The 21,576-nt window shown below is 38.6% G+C and overlaps 1 protein-coding gene across 2 annotated transcripts in view; it reads right to left on the bottom strand.

Moving 5' to 3' along the window:
• Positions 1-18: 18 nt before the first annotated feature.
• Positions 19-21,576, bottom strand: part of tox (thymocyte selection-associated high mobility group box) — a 53,950-nt gene continuing 32,392 nt past the window's right edge. Inside the window, exons 4-10 of one of the 2 annotated variants that reach the window (XM_028021531.1) lie at positions 21,175-21,432; positions 13,241-13,486; positions 9,365-9,589; positions 7,877-7,957; positions 6,779-7,267; positions 2,275-2,435; positions 19-1,439 (exon numbers count right to left, since the gene is read on the bottom strand). In XM_028021531.1, the coding sequence (XP_027877332.1) occupies positions 1,406-1,439; positions 2,275-2,435; positions 6,779-7,267; positions 7,877-7,957; positions 9,365-9,589; positions 13,241-13,486; positions 21,175-21,432 (1,494 nt within the window). In that variant the 3' untranslated portion in view covers positions 19-1,405. Of the gene's footprint in view, positions 1,443-2,274; positions 2,436-6,778; positions 7,268-7,876; positions 7,958-9,364; positions 9,590-13,240; positions 13,487-21,174; positions 21,433-21,576 lie in introns of both variants that reach the window. The other variant, XM_028021530.1, reaches the window with a different exon arrangement.

Consider the following 21,576-nt stretch of genomic DNA (forward strand, 5'->3'; position numbering starts at 1 on the left):
AAACAACAGGAAACAATGTTTTGAAGTAATGACTGCACATCAGTGCAGCATCGACTTTATTCTCAAACACATTATTAGAATCTAAAAATAAGAAAATCTTCATGGTTGATGCCCAGAGTCCTTTCATCTGCCAAAATAAAACACATGAATACAAAGAGATATAGAGCAACAGAGAGATGCCTCTTTCCATTATCCTCAACACAAAAACAAACCGCAGTTTGATAAAAAATAAAAAATGAAAACACAGCCAACCCGGCAATAGTTACAGTTTTTTTGTTTTTTTTTAAATAGTCTCTGAGCACAGAGAAATAGAGATGATAAAAGAGACCATGCAAACCAGTCAGCCACTCTGCGGTCTTTATTAACACCTCACACTTTCTTGGATCCAAAGCCGTATTATCAACAGACATATGCCAGGAGGAGAAGCTGGCTTCATACAAAGGAGTACTTCTTTTATCAACAGGAAATGTTTAACATTTTATCATTTCAGGGACTAAAATATTTCAGATTTCTTCAAGAGAACAATGAAAGTTATTTCATCTTACACATTTATTCACATTTAGAGCCTGGATAAACAAGCAAAGAAATCTTTAAGGGGGCGGAGGGGCTCTTCTGTTTATCTTTAATAAAGCAACATAAACTGGGGTTTTAATCAATATCTTCCCTTTTCAGAGTCACCCAAACCTGTGGGAGTTCAGTCCACGCTGCTTGGACTCATCATTTAAGCTAAGAGTCCGAGGAGGGAAACACAATTGGAGTAATATTTGGTTTATATTGTTACGTTTTTAATGCTGTGCTCTTTTGGCTTTGACTGCAAAGAAAACACAGCGACTTTCAGCTCAAAGAAAAAAAACAAAGGCTGGCTTTAAATTTTTCCATTTAACCCATTATGTTACAGCAATTTACACATGGTCTACTACAGAACCTCCTGGCGCTGATTATAATCACCGTCCTCAGTAGAAACAAGAAACTAGGTATGAAAAGCTTCTGCGAAGACAGAAAATATTCAAATGTTGGGGGTATGTACACCAGTCCTCGTGGTTCACAGCACAGGATCTACCCACCTCTTTTCAGTCACTCGTTTTCAGCAGAAATGGGAACAATTACGCAGTGAGTGATACAGCCATTAATAGATGCTTATGCCACGTTGTAAACACTGCTATACTTTAAAGAGATAGTAGTAATATATACAAACTCATTCGGTTTTCTTCTGGTTGGGTTTTTTTTTTCTTCTTTTAAGTGCTGAATTCAAGTTTTAGTTCACACTTTGATGACAAGTCCGCTGCGAGTCCATTCGTGTTTGGAGATTTGATTGGGCGTTAGGTCAGAACCAGGCCCGACTCAGTGCTGGAGTTTCCGTTGTGGCAGCAGAAGGGTCCATATTTGGTGCCGTTTTGTCCCGAGATTAGCTCAGATACAAAGGCTTGTCTCTCTGAAGACTTCTGGAGGAAAACAAAGAGATCAATCATCAGCTAAGATTTATCTTTCTAAAGATAAGCGCTTACTGGTCTTTTTAAAGGTTGAAAATAAGCTTTAGAAATGAATGAACAAAAACTTATAAAATAATTTTGACAAAACCTTCTATTCAATTGCCTCCATAAAAGGTTAACATCGGTGAAAATGACAGAAGGGTAAAAAAAAAAATTTCTGGCTGTCTGAAGAAAAGTTGGTTTCACCATGAGAGGAAAATGTGACAAAGAGAAGTGGAAACATTGAACAAATGAAGCATGTGGGGTTCTGCTACCTCAAAAAAGTGAGAAACGGATTAATACAGCAGATCTCTGAGGAGTGATAAGAAGACTGTAACCATTCTCAAACATATAACAAGCCAAAATCCCATTTTTTGTAGATCGTTCTCTTGAAAAATCTGTCAAATTTCACCCAAGCAGGGGCGGAGCTAGAAGGTGGGATGTGGGTGCCCACTAAAGTTTGCTTTGGTTCCCTTTTTTTTCAGTTGTACAGCCATTTTCACTGTTTCCTTATTAGCTTCAATAAGTATTATTGGCTTTATAGTTGAAAATATTCAAAATGAAACTTGACCATCATAAAGGTTCAGGTTTGAAATGTGTTGTATGCCAATGATCCTGTGACAGGAGGTAACATTAAACTTACACAACTCTATATAAAGACACAAAGAGGCCTTTTCAGTGTTATTAAAACTGAGTACATTTATTTCATGCCTATTATGCTAGACATAGTTTCATACTTGGGACTTCTACACCTCTGAGGATGAAGAGACCTTAACCCACGGTAAACTGTGGTGTTGATACCAACCCATTGCCATGGTATTCAGTGCTCCAGTCCAAGGAAGGGTGGTGGTTCGGTGTGTGACGGCCCAGCTGGTGGTAGTCCACTGATGGAGACATTACTGCTCCACTATTCAGCATTGCTCCGCCCATTGACTGGTAGTCAGACTGGAGGGAAGGATGGTAGCCCTGGAATGAAACAGCAAAACAAAACAAGTGTGAGATGAGGTCCTTACATTTTTCTGCTCATGTATAAGTAAACACATGCCCCACCACAGGATTAAAATGGGAAACAAATTTAAGTACATAGCTTAAATATGCAATGCCATGCAATAGTGTTCACAGTTTTTGCACATTTTATGATGTTACAACGGTAAATGCCAACATATTTCAACTGGGATATAATAATAATAGTTAAGTGGAAGGGATACAGTTCATAAATGCAACTAGAAAGGTTTGGTGTTCATTTGTATTCAGTCCACGTGAATTACCAAGTCTTTCCAGTTCCAGCTGTTAAATTATTGTGTATGTATCTTCCAGCTTTGTACATCTGGAGACTTATTTTTTTTCCTCATAATTGTGAAAAACTCAAATTAAGATTGGATGAAGAATATTAATTTTCACGCTTTGCAACCAAGGGTTCCACAGAATAGTTGTAATATTAAAACTGAGGATGAATTACAAACATGGACACTATTTGCATAGGTCACTTCTAAAGGTAATTTGTTTTCACCAGATTTTATTTAGTTGCATCAGAGTCAAAAGAGCTAAATGCAAATGGTTGCCATACTTTTTAGATTTTTTTTACTGCGTCATTGAGCAGGTGTTCATCATCATCTTCTTAAGCCTGAATTAGTTCATAGCTGAAGTTTTATGTCAGCGGTTCTTAAAAACCTTCCGATTCAGAAAAGAGGCTTCCAGATGAACAGGGATGTAAACGTTCGCAACGTAAGCAGAGTGAAAAGAAGTCAAATCAATCACAGGTTCATCAGCGGCAATTACTGAGGTTTGAGCATCTTGCCGATTTCATCATATGTGAAGGAGGTGGGCGGAGTAAAAGGGAGGATGAAAATGCAGGAGGTGGAGCAGGAGACAGAGAAGGAGGTGAACATTTCTCCAACCTGAGGACACTCAGGAGAAACAGGGACGGAGAAACGAGGGTGTGCGACGACAACGTGCAGACGTCAGTGTTTGTGCGGGGAGGAGAAGGAGAGAGGGTGTGAAAGGGAAGTTAATCTGAGCGTTGTGAGTGAAAGAGGAGAAAGGGGAGGACAGCAGGTGGTTGAGTTCTCCCCCCGCTCTTGTCCCCCTCTCCTCCTCTAACTCACCTATTCATCTATTGTCGAGCAAATTCTTCTCCTTTACTCCTTCACAAAGACCCCATCTGCTTCCTTTGTCTCTCCCTCCCTCCCTTCCCCCAACAGTTCTCACTCTTCACCCAGAGTAAAAAAAATATATATATAAAAAAATTTGGAGCTTGGTCACTGTCTCTTCTTGTTTTTCCCTGTGTTTCCTTCCTTTTTTTATTTACTCTTTCTAAAACTGAGGAGATGGGGGATTATGAGAATCGGGGATTTAAAAGGGAACTAGAAAGTTGGTCCAATTGGAAGTAAGATTCAGTGTGTTTCAGTTCTCAATGTGACATACGGTAAGGTTATCTCCTTGAAACTGTCTTAATTAGGAAGAAATCTTCTAATGATCCCAAAATAATCAATGATAAGATATCAAAGAAACTGACTGACTTGCAGGGAAATAGGAGGAAATGTTGATGTCTGAGAAAAAGATCAGATAAAGCGAAACCCAAACGCTGCCACAATCATGTTTTTCTTTTCACTGCCAATACAAAACTGAAGTCAAACGGAGAAAAATGCTAATTACAAACAATATTAGTTCTTCAAGGTCCCAATTACTCCAGACTAAGCTTACCCTACAGCCTCCATGACCTTTTAGTTTGGCAAACCTGTAAAACTCCAAAGTCAAGGTAATAATTGTGCTTCTGCACTCTTAATACCTACCAAATGGGTAAGATTTTCCAGTTCTGTGTTCCTGGCAGTCCTACCACAAGGCTATCTGTGCTGATTTATTATCTGAACTAAGATTTTTGTCACAATGGAAGGGCTGTGCACCTCCACCGACTGACAAGGCATCGACTGAGGTGGTAAAACCACCAGGATGAAAAATCTAATGGCAATAGAACAAAATCCACAATCTGTGTTTTTCTGCCGACCACTTTGCGCGGATGTCACCAAACAATTGAACCTTGAAGTTGCTTCTTTTATGCATTTCGTTGCTACTGTTGTAGAACTGTTTTATAAACCCTATGAATCTCCTCCACCATCCTCCTCTAATCCCTAAATATGATGCCAGGCCTTCGCTTTAAGAGGCTGATAAACACATTTTCCATTTGAAGTATAGCCTGATAAGCTCACACATTCATCTGGTTATCAAGTCTATGCAATTGGGAGGTGTGTGCCCTTTTTAAAGGTTGTGAGTACATAGACGACAGAGTAGTAGCAGGATGAAAGACGCATATTGGCAGTTTCTTCAAGACGTACACGGAGTCCTGCCAGTCCACTGAATGCATCATGAGGTTGTAGTCTTGGGCTGATGCCACGGTGATTTATCTGACTAAACAATGCAGATGTGTGTGTGAGTGTGTGGGCCATGAGTTATGAATGATGCTACCAGGCTCCTCCACACAATACCAAGGACGTGTACATGTCGCCATCAGAGACCCAGAGCTAATGCGGAGTTCTAAATTCTTGATGCACTGATCCATTTTCTTCCATTATTTTGATTCCTGTTTTCTTATTTATCTCCACCAAATGCAAATCAAAGCAACAATTTGTTTATTTTTCCTGTAAGGCAACAGCAGGACGCATCTCCAGATAGGTCACACCAGGACGAGATTTTTTTCAAGCTAAACCTATTTGCAATTTTCAAGAGTTTTTTGACTGTAAAAATTTGCTAAGATGTTCGAGCAGAAATGTAACAACACCTGACCTAGAAAAACAAAGTGTTCTCATTGCGGCTGCTGAGTAAAAATGCATCTGTGTCACCGTGTGCACACAGGGCTTCTCTTTAAAGGAATTCCCGTCTCAAAAAGTCTTAATTAAGCAAGATTGATGGAAACAGAGAACGGTGATGGAAAGGAAGATGCTCAGAGTAATGATGCGTACTTTGGTGGTGGCTCCAACACCCTCAGCTTTACTGCTACCAAATCACCCTTTATGACTAACATCAAGTTTTTCTCTCTCTCTAAGATTCACTGTTGTTATCAAAGTTTTTATTATTTTAGAACACACATGTATACAACCTCTCCCAACCCCCCCGCCCCAAAATTTAAGATTCTAAGATTCACTGTTAACGATTTCCAGACAGCTGTTTGATCTGACCTGCTAAAACCTGTATCTCTGACGATGACGACACCACATAAAAAACTAAACAAAATGTCCTGCAGGTTTGTGATAAACGGTCCAGTCCAGATCTAACCAAAAATTTAGGTTATTTCAAGATTATCTTCATGAAAGTGTACTTAGTGTCACAAGCCTTTACCTAATTTCTATTAAATTTGTAAAAGTGCATCAAGTTACCTGCTTTTTGTTTTTGGTGCACTTACACAACAAAAACAGTAGTAAGTTTGTAGTTTTTATTAAAAAGACAAAAAAATAAAAAATTTTCAAACGCCGATCATGGAGCTGATCAAGCGAAAATCGTCTCATTTCGATCTTTTACTAATTAATTGGTGCGCCTCTGTTTGAAGGCGCATTGAATGCATGGTCAAAGGGCAGGTTTTTATTTTGCGTTTTCACTTCTCGTTCTAGTTTTAATCATGACAGAAACTCGGCACTGTGTTAAATGGGTCATTGTGTGAGTACGTCTAACATGTATGCAGAAAAATATTTCCACCGCATTTCGTTTAATTGGGTGGGCGAAGAAAACTCAGGGTTTAGTAACAGTGAGGCGTTTAAAAGCTAAGTCAAACAAATCGCAGAGATGCAAGACAATATCTGGGGGAAAAAAAGGTCTATGACAAATTCTGTCTGTGAGAGAGAGCAAGACTTAGAGAGTGTAACAGAAAGGCTAAACATTTTAATTCCCTGAATTATCTTTTTTGTATTACAACCACTGTGTGTCATGGGACTTATTGGATTCGAAAATGCATCATCTCTATTTAAATCATTATTGATTTCCTCCAAAAATGACACGGTCACATGGCAGATTATCATCTGAGCACTTTTCAGTTCTCGTTTTCGTCACAACAGAAACTCTGCATAGTGGTAAACGGGTCATGAAGGGATTAAGTTTAAGAAGTGGGTGCACATAGAAGTCTCTACAGTATGCATGCAACGTTTTTAATTTCAGATAGATCTGACTGTGAGCGAGTTTTTCCCCCAAACCTCATCAGCAATTCAAAAAACGACATCTGCAGTTTTTTGACCGATACTATTAACAAACACAACTAGTGAAATTTAAATAACAGGATAATTAATTAAAGAAAACGACAAAACGACACTTTCAGTGGGCCTGACCTGTGTGATTGCAGGGGAGTGTGTCATTCCCAGAGAGTGTCCACCGAGATGCTGGTGCTGATGGTGCGGGCTGTGCAGGCCGCCCAGGTGCGCCTGACTGTGGAGGGGGGGGCTGACCTGGAGAGGAGGGGTGGAGGCCGCCGCCACGTTCCCCAGGGACAGGGCTCCCTGGTGGGGGACGCTGGCCCGCGGCACCGTCCCTCTGGAGGACAGAGCCTGAAGTTGGGGATGGATCTGGTGGTGAGGAGGGGGTATGTGCGGGCCGAGGCCGGGGCTGGAGGAGTGGGAGGGGTGCGGGTACGACATGTACATGCCTGGGTGCTGGTGGGAAGGGAGAGAGTGGGGGTGGGAGGTGATTGAGCTGGGGGAAGCGTGCGGACCTGGGTGGCCGGGATACACTGAGGGTTTGGGTGTGAACATTGAGGTAGGTGAGGGGGAGGAGTTGGAGGCAGAGTGAGGGGCTTTCATCTCGGAGGGGTCACTGTAACTCTGCAGGAAAGAAAACAGGAAGATTTATGTCACACTTGAACAGGTACAGCATAGGTCTGTGGGCTACACAAAATGTGTTCATTACATTTTTCATAAAGTCATTCTTAGATAATGAAATTTTAGTCGGCTTATTTTGAGCTCCTATCAGAGTGAACTATTTTAGGGCTCTATAACTTTAAATGCAAATGAGCTGCTGCTGGCCACGCCCCCCAACTCAACATTTCCACTCACACACAAAAATGTCTGCAAACAAATGCACAATTATACAATTGTCCATCTTTGAAAAGCAGAAGTGGAGCCTCCTGCACAACCAGCAAGAATGCAGCGAGTGGTTTCTGAATGGTAAAAGAACAACAAAACACTTGTCTTTTCCAGCAGCCGTTGTACGGCGCATACAGTGGTAAAACCAGCTGATCAAACGTGCTGCAGCTCCTTGAGTTGCTAGGTGAGAGGCTGGCCTTGGCTGGGGTTGCTAGGTAACGGTGCAGTGCTTGTCAGTTGTGACTTAACAATCAAGAGGTTTATGAAACGGCTCAGATGTATGAAAAATGAAATGGAGACTGGAAATTAGCCACAGCAAGCTGTGAGTAAATGAATGGGTGTAATAACCTGTGAGACGAGGCTGGCTCTGTAGGCAGCCAGTTGTTTCAGATATTCTTTCTTAGCCGTTTCTGTCCTCTTCTTGTACACCTGAAACACAAACATCCACCAGAACCATGAGACCCAGTTCAACACATTAACATCATAAACAGCTTTAACTGAGCTACAGCTGTACATATCAGAATTACAATTGGATTCATTCACCACAATAACATAATACTCTTGTTTAAACATCAAAGGGCTTATTTCGTTAAACTGACATGTTAATAGCAGATTACTTTAATTATGCATTCCCAAAACACCCTCTGCAGTTCTTTGATTCTCGACACTTTCATTTCAGTTGATGTGTCACTTAAAGGAGCTTTGCCTGTGCAGCGATGACTGACAGTCCCACTGGTACTGTTGTAGTTTATGGTTTATGATATATTTTTTTTCAAAACTGTTGATTCCTGTCACAAACATCGTGTCGCTGCTCATTTCCCATCTCACGCAGTCTGCATTTGTTTCCCTTTCATGGTTGACAGAATAGGATAAACATGTTTTCTCTCACATTGATGCTGGCGGTTGTAAAAGGCACAATGAGACACAAGAAAAGTATCAAGCAGCTTCAGAAACATTTGAGTAACAGTGCTCCAACAGCATATGATGGTTGCTAAAAAATCTCTCAAACAGAGATTGGGAATTACCGAAGTTCAAGATGAAGTTCGAGCTTATTATTTTTTAAGAATGGGACAATAGATATTAATGAACATTTACATGTAAACACATTAAGTCACAACCAGGTGGCTAATCTCCATTTCTAATCCCACTGGGAGGTTGACGTTAAAACACAATAATCTATGTTTTGTGTTAATGGAATATGCTTTAACATTGTTTGTTTTTTTGCAATTTTATATCTTATCTTAAACTTCCATATCTAGTTTTAGGTTATGTTCATTTAAGATGAAAGCTGAATGTCAACTGGTGCATTCACAGTTTGTTATAAAACTTGAATTTAGAAATGTTTTGAGGTCAATATAGAATATAAACATTTCAGAGTAAGTAAACAGGCCTAGTGAGAGATTTGACAAAAAAAAGTATTCTGATTAAAATTGTATTGTTAATTATTGCAATGGCTATCCAATTCAATTCAAAAATACTTTTTCCCAAAAGGGAAATTAAATATTGCTGTAATTCAAATTCTTCAGAGTTACTGTAGATGTTGGTGGCTGTTGGCAAGAAAGATCTCCTGCAGCAGTCTGTATTACAGCGAATTTGAAGGAGCCTCTGACTGAAGACATTCCTATAATAAGCTATTATACCCGACTGAAGCGGAATCTAAAATCAGGCTAACAGAAAACATAAAGAAAAAAAAGTAATTAAAGAATAATGGTGTAATCATAAATACATCAATTTCAAGAAAAATCTGAAAACACTGAAGCTTTTTACTTCGATGTGTAAGTGATTCCAGTTCTTTGCTAGGTGGTGAAAAGGTTTAGTCCAGTAGAACAGCTCTACCTGTTTCTGCTCCTCTCCCAGGCCGTCCCACATGGAGGCCACGATCTTTGACACCTCTCCGAAGGTGGCGTTGGGGTTCTGAGCCTTGATGTTGGCCTGGGTGTCCCTGAAGAACAAGGCGTAGGCTGACACTGGCTTCACTGGCTCGTTGGGGTCCTTTCGCTTCTTCTTCTTTGGTGTTTTGGGTTTCTTCGAGATGTCCACTGCAGCAGGTCGCTTTTCCCCCTGCCGAAAAGAAACAGACTGACGGTTGTAAAGTGTCCAGACAAGAGGGCAAGCATGCATGCATCGTAATCTGAAGCAGAAATTCACCCGGAAAATAGAATAATGAAATTAAATTTTAAAAAATGGTTTTTATATATATATTTTTTTACCCCTCCAGGGGGTCTTTTTGTGGGCTCTAGTGTCCCTTATACGAAAGTAGGCTGACAGGAAAGGGGGAAGGAGACGGGGAAAGACATGCAGCAAAGATCGCCGGGTCCGGGAGTCGAATCCACGATGTCCGCGTCGACGACTCAAGGCCTCCAAACATGGGTGGCGCTATCCTCTACACCACCGCGGCACGCCCATTAAATAAAAGTTTTACAAAATAATTAATAATCATTTTTTTCTGTTAGCATAACCTTTCCTGTGACCTCTGCTGTACCGGTTTGATGCTATTAGTCAGCAGTGAAGATGAATCAAGGGGGAAATCCCATCTAGTCAGCAGAAGTGCTCAAGCAATTCACATTGGGTACAATTTTATCAGCGAACATTTCCATGATACCACAGCTACAGTGTCATGTCAGCAACAATTAGACGGCACTTAATCTCAGAAACACTTTGTTAGCATAAAGAACGCCTTACAGAACCAATAAATATTATTTTTCTAAAGTTGGAATCAGAAAATCAAAAGCCCTGCATAATTATTGTTCCTGGGTTTTTTATAATGCCATTTTACATTCCATAATTTTGTATAACATAACATAACAATTTTTTATTCATTTTTTAAATTATTATTATTTTCTCTGCATGGTCTCTGTGAGTATCAGTAACATGTTTGACTTTTTTGGGGGTTAAAATTGAAACCTACATTAGTTTTAAAAAAAACAAAACAAAACCTAATGACGTGATGACAGCTTTCGCAACTTAAACATAACTTTGTCAACCGAGACTGGAGTGTTTTGCTGCTGGCATGTTTATTGATTTAGTTTGCAACAAATCAATGTCCTTCTACAGTATAGGGAGATCTACAGCTTCCCATGAGGAGGAGGTTACTAGTGGAAAATGTCACAGGAGCGTTTTGATTATAAACGCCTAAACACACAGGAAGCCAGCTTCAGCTGCAGAAATCCAGCAGGTTTTCAGAGAACGCTGGATGTATGGGGATCACTTTGTTTTGACAGGTCTGTTTGCTTCTTGGCATCATGGGGTTTGTAGTTTTGCCACGGCGTTAAAATTACTGCAACTGCTTAGCCAAAACTGGAAACCATGGAAAGAACGAATGTTGCCAGTGCACTTCTGTGAAAAAGGAAGGAATTTATTGCAATGTCTAATATGTCTGCAAATTCACATCTTAAGGCTGAAACCTGGTTTTTACATTATTCAACTCTGTATGAATACTCCCCAGATTCATTTTGTCTAGTTTTGTAATTTATCACACTCTGTTTCACTCTTAAATTTAAAACATTTCTGTCACTGTTACATCTTTCATTTCCCAATAAACCAAAAGCGTAATACTGTTGTTAATTAACTACTTCCTCGGCACAAATCACCATTGCAACACCAAACTTTCTGACAGGGCGCCATTGTGGAGCTGGTTGATGAAACAGATAAAAACAGGCTGTGTTTATATTCTCTTGTTAATTAGCCAAACAGGCCAGTTTAAAGTTCACACCAGAATAGCTTAAGCTTCTGAAAAGTGGCAAAAACACAGGGGACGCATTTTTCAATATTTAATAAATGATAGTTAGATTTTATGTGGTAGAATAAGTCTTTTGTTAATGAATTCATACAAAATCTTTCAAAATCCACAACTTTTAACATCCTCCAGAAATAACTGTGACTGACTCCATGAATTGGTTATCTATAGTTTCAAGAAGCTGTTAGGTACAAGCAACACTTATCTCATCTTTTTATTAAAACATTAAAAATGAGCGCATGCAAGGTGTGTTATGGTAAGAATGATGCTTCTGTTTTGAGCCTGACTTGTGAGTTTCAACAGCTCGACACACACTTGGTAGTTTGTTACACAAGAACTTCAGCTTTTATTGGACCGAGGTTACGTTACCCATATATAGTTACCTTTTACAACATGGTAGTAATGTCAGAGTGCAGTGACACTGTGACGTTTCCTCTGAGTGACACGGAAAGGTTCACTAGTTGCAACACCATAAACTGCAGCTTTAAAATCAAGAGGGAAAAACTTGATGTGGCTGGAGCTTACCTTCACAAGAACCTTGAAGTCACAGGGAAAGAACCCTGAAATACTCTGTGGGTTAACCAAATTACTCTTAATTTAATTCCTAAATTAATAAATCGTGATTAATGATGTAGAGGGAAGCTGGCTGGTGGTCAGAGTGGAGACATACAGTATTTATCTTTGTTTGTTGTTGTGTCAGTAAACACATCTAACTAAGCACTAATATTAACAACACTCAGTGGTGAAGACATTACTACAGCTACAAAGACAAAGTTTCCTGATTTTAGTATCTGTGAGGTCTCTTAAAGTGAAGTTTGGGGAAGAATCTAAAGGGACACTTTCCCTGCTGCAGCAGTTTTAAAACTATGAAATTATTTGGATTTTGACCTTTCTGGAAGTCTCATAGGTGAGATAAGAATCTAATTGCTCTAATAAGCCAGGGGTGTCAAACTCATTTTCATTTGGACCATATCAAGGGCTAGCTGTGGCAGAATGTACAAAAAATATATCCATTAACAAACTGTTAAAATATTAATAAACAGCCGTCTCCTGCATTTCATCAGTACTTCTTAAAATTAAGTTTTTAAAAAAGCTCCAGCTGGCTGGATTTGGCCCCTAAAGGCCTTGAGTTTGACACAACACATAGAATGCGGTTTATATTGACTAAAGCTGCAAGAGTTGTGCTAATAAACATGCTAATTGCCAACATAAGTGGCTAAAGACAGCAGATGTCAACTACTATATGTCTTAAAATAGCAAAACCCTGGTTTACAGCAACTTCGATATACACACAGTGTGACGTCCCCTCTGGTGCAAATAAACACTCCAGATGACTAAGTAGAATTTTTTTTAAAAGGTCAGAAAAATTCATACCAGAAACTGGCTACAAGAGTGTGAAATTTAGCCTCTTTGCACGCAAACATTGTTTTTATAAAAATTTGTGAAAGAATGGGTTGCTATGAGGAAGTCAGTGAACTCCAGCGTTGATGCCACTGGCTCAGTACAGATATGTAAATGTAGAGGAGAGTTTAGGTGTTTAAGAGCGCTTGCTTTTATTTCCCATGAGTCATGAGGTAAGTCTCCCTTATTTTATGTTTTTACCATTTTACAGCACCTGAAACAAATTGCTCGATATTCTTCAGCAGTAATGGTTTCATTTCTCCAGAATATGAAGAGTCGGTGGGGTGCAGCGAGCTTGTTTCCATGTGAGACAGCGAACAGTAAGGGAGCCGATTTCTATCTAGTTGATATGCAGACAGAATGAGTCTGTTATGACACATAACATCATAAGTCCCTTCTGCCTACACACACATACACATACACACACTTGCAGCATAATAAAAAATGGTGGTTACATGTCTCACTGTTCACAGCTTATTGAGATATTATGAAATGACTCCCACAGGCAGCGGTTTCTCTGCTTCTGAGGAGTATGTGTGAGATTTGTTTTGTATGGGTTTTGGGTTTTTTTTTACCCTGAGTCCATCGTCGTTGTCGTCCTCATGGGCCGAGCTGGGAGGAGACGGAGTGGTGGATTTACTTCCAGGAGGTGAAGGGGAGTTATGGGTAGCAGGGTTCCCATTCATCCCCAGTTGGGATTGGTTGATTGTGGACAGCTGGTTTTGTTGGCTCAGGCCCGATTGGCTCCTGGGTCCAAGCGCCGCTTTGATTGGCTGCTGGCTGCTGGTGAATCGAGAGTCTGAGTTCACCATCTGCTGCATCTGAGCAAAGACAGGAAGCAGCTATCAGAGACGATTATTACATCTACGAGGCCTTGAAAAAGTATTCACACCTTTTAATTTAAGTTAAGTTTAGGTCGCAGCCACAAGTCTTAGAGCGTTTTATTAGGTTTTTATGTGACAGAAAGGAAAAGGATACGAGGCTGAATGTGCATTTTAACTCACGCTTAAATAAAACAGCAACAAACAGCATTTCAAAGTCACCTAGTTGGTAAATAGAGTCAAGCTGAGTGAAACTGAAGAAGGTTCTCTTATCAGATGACACCAGAACTGAACTATTGTGTTGAGGTGTTGTGGTAAACTAACACTGCTGATCAAGATCGAGATAAACCTTATTATCCCAAAGAACCTATTTGTTAGTTGTTTTTTGTTTTTTTACCAGCCGAGAACAAAAGTGAAGAAAATCAGAACACCATCGACGAAACGTTTTGTTTTCACACAACTGTGTATTTGCGTCCTGACAACACCGTGACTCATGGTGGTGGCAGCACCAGGATGTGGCAATGATTTTTCTCAGCAAAGACGTGGAAGTTACTCAGCATTAACATAAATATAATAACAAGCCATTTGTTTTTTTTATGACTGTAGTCTATTGTAGGGTGTAAAAGATGTGATTTAATAACTGTAAAAAAGGTAGGAGGAAAAAAACATGGTGTAACCCTTTTACCCAATTTTTACTAACTATTTATTTAAAACCGTTTTCTTTAAACAAAATAATTACCTTAGCACTACTTTTCTGTTTGAAATAGAGTAAGAAGAGGTGAAAAGAGCCAACAAATAAATTATATTACTCAAAATCAAAATGATCATATTTGGTTTTCTTATAACCAAATAAGATATGAATAATCTTATTTGAATAATCAAATAAGATATGAATAATCTTATTCTCCAAAATATGAATAAATCAGCAGCTAATAACCTTTTAAATTAAGCTTACTAGAGTCAAAAAACGTGCAAAATGCAAAAATATTTAAATGCTTTTTGAGACTTTCTTGGTTTTTAAAAAAGGCATGAAAGCAAACGAGTCACAGCTTTTCTCTTTGTTTGCAGTCAGTAGAAATCAAAACACAGTGACAGACACAAGCACGCAGGACTTGTTGATAAGTTCTCATGTTTTTGGTTATAAATTGTTGTGAATCAAATCCTTCTCAAGTGTCACACAAACCTTTCCTAGTTTGCTTTTAAATCTGGCCTAAGTCTTAGATTCTGTGCCGCGCTGAAAGAGAGTCAGAGGTGCATAACATGCTCATCATGTAACAGAACTAACTCTGAACCAGTCCGCCTCTTCTTGCCAGGGTCTGTGCAGCCGACCAGGATTCACTAATAATGAAATCTGATAGTAACCGTGGCAACAGGAAATACAGGTCTGAGGTAAAGGCAGGATGAGAAGTCATTTAAAACATCAATTCCCATTTTCCCACTCATGTGTAAGTACATCAATAGAGCTTTTTAAACCCCATTTGCCACACTCTGCAGAAGTGGCGACGTGTCTGGAGGAGACGCCGAGTCCACAGGTGCAGACTGAACAAATACGGACAAGTTTATTCTCCGCGCCCCCGAGGCCGAGGCAATTTATCAGAAAGATGTTTACTGCGGGATGTAAAGTAACCAGACAGCCCAGTTCTCACTTTTACTGTCACACCTGTGTCATGAATGCATAATGTTTTATTGGCTTTTAAAACAAAAGGTTTCAACAAAATTGAATGGCACCTTAAATAAATCTTGGGGAAAAGAAAAAGCAACAGGCTTGAAGTGATTTATATAGCTGTAAAACTATAAATAAACCTTTTATAATAATTTCAAATAAGACAAAGGTCATAATTTGTTGATACAGTTTACACATTGCAGTAGGTTTGCTAGATAAAATGCATCAGTGTCATAAAATCAACACAGGAGTTAAACATATATGAGGTTTGACGTCACCCTGAAGAAATGAGGACTTATGGGAAATGGTCCTCTTAAAAGCAATACATGTTAGGCTTTCACTGATGTTAAACAAAAGCACAACAATGACAATGTTTGATTTAATAGCTGTAGCACATAGTGCTGGATTTATTGCTAAATTATACAATTAAGTCGAGGAGTGAACTACTCCATAGCTGTTGTGTGTGAAATTATTTAAATTCTCTAGTTATGAATTCATCTAGTGTTATCAAAAATAATAAGAAAATAAAATCAGCTAATTATGCAGCGATTTTATAGCGTAATATTTTACTGATTCCAAAAGGTTTCAAGCTAAAATCAGAAGTCGTAAATATGTATCGTAGTAACCAAAGTTCATACCTTTAGTTGCAAAAGTACAAACTCCTTTATTATTTAACTTCTCCGTATTTGACATCAGATCGACTTGTGTGTAATTTAATATAAATGCGGCTGCTTTATGAATGCCTCTATATTGTTAGAAGACATTTGTGAACAAAAACATCAAGAAGACCAACCAACACCTCAGACAGGTCAGCGAGAAGTTGTGGAGGTGTAAAAGTGAGGTTAGGATATAAAACTTTTTAAACATTTTATATCTTGTAAACATGGAGGGAAAAAACAGTCTATGGGTGTGCAAATTGGTAGAGTTATACCCAATGTAATTGGAATAATGGTTCTAAAATGTATAAACCTGTATACACAGGTTTCCATAAACCTGCATCATTTTTGATGCTCCACAACATTTGTGTTGGTCTGTTACATCTAATCTGTAAAATAACCGTCAACCAAAACATAAAGTATGATTACAGTCTTCTTCAGACCTTTTACTGCTTACTTATTATATTTTAAAGCACAAACTGGTCAAATGGAAAACATTCACCCTTCAGTTCAGTTTTAAATAGCATTCTGTGAAGTCGAACGATCTCAATTTGAGTCAGTCTAGCGAGACTCTGTCCACTTCTCAGGAAAACAAAAGTTAACACCATCAGCCTCGGTGTGGGAACATTCATCATCACAAATAATGGATGATGGTGTGTATTTCGAGTTTCCTCTCAGTATAAGCATTGAATAATAACGGATGTGGCGGGCTGTGCCCCCTCTGGGGAACACGCTACCTGAACCCGGTTACTGGCAGTGGCCGCTGAACGCTGCCGCTGTGGTATTTAGATGGAACGCAGGGTGACATTTCTCGAACATGGGATGAGGTTTTAGGCTGCTGCAAATGCTGATGGAAATAGTACAGAATAGTATCTGTGGTTTGGCCCCTTCGAGAAAAACATTTATTCGTCACATGAGTTAAATTATTGAGAGAGGAAATGTCAAAAATATTGACAGCAAGAACAAAATATTCATATATTTACTGAAGTCATAGGACATTTGCTACAGTGGCTAAAATCATTTCTAAAGTATATTTTTGCGACTAAATATATTATCGATTTGAACAAACATGCAGGGTGAAATGACTCCTGGGAGGCAAAAATAAAAAATAAATAGAATTTAACCTCCCTGTTGACCTAAAGGAATAATCGATGGAAAAACCTGCTAGATTTCCCCTTTGAGGAGACCGGAGGGTTGGGGAGGTGACGGGAGAACCCCTGATGGGTAATGACTGAGTCATGTTGGGGTTAAAGCTCTGGGAGCAAACGGTGGCCGCACATTGTTACAAAATGTGTGGTTTGAGAAAGAATTTCAGTATGAGAACGTGTTCTTGCTTTCACTGAAAAAGCCCTGATTTTGTCACATGTGGACGCACGAGAACAGAAGCAGATATTCTAAACTTAAACGTAACTTAAAAATAATACGATTTGAATGTATTCAGTGAAACGAGATGCACAGTTCAAATGATTCAGCAGGGGAACGGTAGTCATTACCGAGGGGGGTTTCTACTAACACATGTATATAAAAAACGGCTAAATATGCGATTAAAAATAATAGTAAAAATAATAAAAACAAATCACTCTCCTATCTACGTTTGCAATATAATCAATAACTAAGAGGAGGAAAAATAATGCAATGAAACATTATTTCATATAGTACAAATATTACTATATTGCAATATAAGTAAATATTTTACAGATTTTCTACATGCTGTTTCACATTGTCAGAGAATATTTCATATTCTATATTTTGCAATTATTAAAACTCATATTTAAAATGGTGACATATAAGCCTGACACAATAAGCAATCAATCAATTAATCGCATAGTAAATTAAAATGAGCTCTATATCTATTTGGACAATAATTATTAAAGAGACGCTCCCCTTTAATATTATTGAAAAGTCGGCATTTTGAGAAACGCTGCAAACATTCGCCACGCAGTACGAAGTTAGTTTGCATTACCTGCCACTTCGGCCTGTTTTCTCTGTCTAAACTCACTGATTATATTTGTTTTTAAATGAAATTCTGATTGCACATTATTGTTGTTTTGTTAGTTTATTTTGGATATTTAAAATGTTTTCCAGTTCAAGTGGTAAATATTCCTTGGAACTTAAAGATTTTTCTTTGGCATGGTGCACTATTTATATGCATTTGTTACATAAAATGGTTTCAAGGTGTTATTTTTTATTGCAATAACTTCTCGGACAATTTATCGGCCAGCAAAATTTGTTGTCGTGACAGGGGCCTACTGACATCTGATACCATTAGTATCTTGTGGCAGATGATTAATGTTTAATGCTTCAGCAAGGCAATAAACCATTATTATGTGGAAATCCTCATTGAATTGCGTTATTATTTAGGGGCTCAACTAATAAAACTTTGATCTGGACATATATACAGTATATAGACAATTTACTCACCAAGAGATTTAGATTATAATTCTGGATTATAATTCTGAAATACTTTAGTCGCAAGCCCCCAAAAATTACTTTTTGTCAATTTCAAATACTGTTTCAAAAGCAAAAAAGGCCTTAAAACTAAAGAGAAGGTAATTATTATTATTGTTAGTTTTTTTATTTTCTTCAGAGATGATCTATTTTTGTTTATTTAGGTTATATTTCTTAACTTAAACATTTATATTTCCATTTAAACGTTTTTTTCCAAGCAGATGAAGAAATAATGAAGCTGCATATGACCTAAAAGGGTTTCCATTGTGTGTTTTTTTGTGTGTGTGTGACTTAGGAAAATATCCGAGTCAGAAGCTATAAACTAGAATTTATTACATCAAACTCGCCAGGACAAAACTACAGAAAGCTGTGAAGTAATCATTTCAGCAGCGGAAAAATAATAAAAACAAGTGAAGTCTACATTTCTGTATTAACTACAACTGAATACTCTTGCTCCTGTAGGAATAACACACACACACTCTCTTTGATTTGACTCTTTCTACCCACACCGATTAGGCTGAGCTCGGCATGGCTGCTAGGCAACAATAATTCATGGGCTGGCAGTAAATGTATGAAAATATAACAGTAGGGTCTGGAGACCGAAGCAGACAGAGAGAAAGTAGGACTGAGAATGCAAAATAAGACCTTCCTCTCAAATAATCAACTCCACTGCAAGACAAGCTGATGAAATCCAAGCAGCAGAAATGTCTAAAATGTCATTTTAAAAACTGTTTTTGTGTTTCGCAGCCGCTCTAACGCCAACCTCTTGCATTTTTCAAGCCGAGTCCCAATATTGCAGCAGCCACATTCAATATAGAGATCAAGGAAACAGAGTCAAGAACTGAAAGATCACGAGTGGGAGGTGAGAAGTTTCAATCTTCATAAAAACAGGAGCAATCTTTATTACTGACTTTGTAAACCTGAGAATCTGATCTGAGCAGAGTTTCAATGACAGAGAAGTCTCGGGCGTAGCTTTCATTTCTTTACTGTATGACAAAGACAGTCATAGCCTGAATGTCACCACTAAAAGCAAGATTTTCACTTTACCGTGAAACGAAGACTTAAAATACGAAGCAAATGTTTGACGGAGCGGCTGCTGTCATCGGCTTTCAAACAGAACAGCGCTCCCCCCAGGCTGCATGCTGCTACGTTGAATTTAAAAAAAAAGAAACTGTAAAAAGAATACAGTTTAACATCACCGGAGGCCGGAGGCTTAAATCTGACGACTCGCTGGGATTCTCATTGAGCTTTTAATGAGTGGAGTCAAAGAACATTTGACCACAAAACAGGGCGATCGCCGTCTCTAACGCGTCTGTTGTGTGTTAATGCGTTAGGGGAGCAGCAGGTGGCCAGTCTGAGTCGATCACAGAGTGAAATTGTTTCAGAGACAAATAAGAGAAACAAGGTCACAATCTCAAACTTTCTGTTGGATTTTACTGCTGGTGCTCAGCATGAATGGAAGGCACAGATGATCACAGTGCCAGACTTTGGATCAAAGGAGGAGATTCTCCTCAGAAATACACAAATAATAAAACAATTCATCAAAATCTGGTCATGGATTTTTCTAAACGGCAACAAAAACAATTGAAAGTTTCATTTGAAAAAGAGAAAAACCCGTTCTTTATTAACACAAACATCTACATTTGAGGTTTGTCTTCGCTTCTGTAGACATCCGAGAAATATACAGGATATAATCTATGCAGCCGATTAGGAAATTAGAGGAATTTAGAAAATATGTCTTTATTCTAAAAAACCCCCAAAAAACAAGCAAAATAGAAAATACAATTATTTTCATAATTTGCTTTTAGAGATAATGTTTTTAAAGGTTGAATAGAGAAGTCTAATTTATTTTAGATGCAATTGGCTTTAAACTAAAGGTTTACTCAGGAGAAAATTTTACCAGATTATCTTTTATTTATCACACACTTGAACATTAAACAATTGTTTGTTTGTTTTTTTAAGAACATTTAGTTCAGCCCTGCTACGCTGCTCACAAAGTGAATGCAAATATTGTTTATTATTCAGCAGTTGCTCTCCTGTTCCCTCCCACTGCAACCATCAGGAGAAAACCAAACTGCATGACTGAGCGGCAAACATCCTTCAAAACGCTGAGTAACAATGTTTTCAATATGTGCAGCTGACGTAATCGGTGTTATTTTTGCCATTTTAAGTGGGAATAAATGTAGGGTAACCTAATTTATTCCTCACCATAAATTACAATGTTTTATAACAACTGATAGAAGCAATAAAATACCTGAAAATATATTATAAATTGTTTTGACTGGCACAAGTTTCACTCCAGAGCGACTTGGAGTTCGGAAAATGCGATACTGTACATTACTTTTAGTTTTGTCAAAACTGCTTTCATGTATACAGTCATACATAGGAATGGATATGTGTGCATTTTACTTTAATTTTTGTGTTTTTACTATTTATTGCATGACTGTTGATGCTACTGGATTTGTGTCACCAAATATCTATAAATATATATTCAACAGATTAAAATATGAGCCAATGAGTACCTTTTGAAAATAACATTTATGCGGCTATTAACATATCTTTCAATCCTGTATCAAGATTATTTTTTTCAATTAGTGTGACGCAATATTATAATCTTAAATGTAATTTTTCCAAAAGATGCAAGCAGATAATCATCAGAATTACTGAACTTACTGAACTGAGTGAAAGAAACAAATCCATTTTTTAAAATACTCTAATTTATTGAACTTGACTGTATGTCCAATTATATTAGAAAAACACAAGTAGCTTGTCCTAGTTTTTTTTTTTAATTACCATTGTGCTTTTAATCTTTTTTCCATCACTTTTATTGCTATTGTAAAAAAAATCCAAAATATATCCTGATTAGTTTCCATGTTGCTCGTCAACAGAGTAAAACTCTGCGTGGATGAGGTTCTACTCACCACAGAAAGCGTGCTGGTCATAGGCCCACCGTCCGGGCTGAACGTCTCGCCGTCTTGGGCGGCTCCATCCTGGCCGACGGTCATGCCGCCCGGCAGGTGGTAGTGCCCTGCGGCTGAGCTGGGCGGCTCCATGGGCTGGTACGGTCTGGGGGACGCATCGTGAGGAAGGTGAGGGGGCAGCATGTGGTCTGGCAGAGTCGGCGGAGTGATGGGTGGGATGTTGAAATCCTCGTCACCGAAGCCGTTCATCGAATAGGACTATCGAGGGGGTGAAAAAAGACACATACAGTCAGAGCGACGAGTAACTCAGCCGTTTGTTTGGAGCGCATTAGTGAATCTTCACCGATCTGGGACAAAAAGTCTAACTCAGAGCTTGGCTGGATGGGCGATGTTGACTTCAGC

This window comes from Xiphophorus couchianus, chromosome 6 (assembly GCF_001444195.1).
Source record: "Xiphophorus couchianus chromosome 6, X_couchianus-1.0, whole genome shotgun sequence".
Classification (NCBI taxonomy): domain Eukaryota; kingdom Metazoa; phylum Chordata; class Actinopteri; order Cyprinodontiformes; family Poeciliidae; genus Xiphophorus; species Xiphophorus couchianus.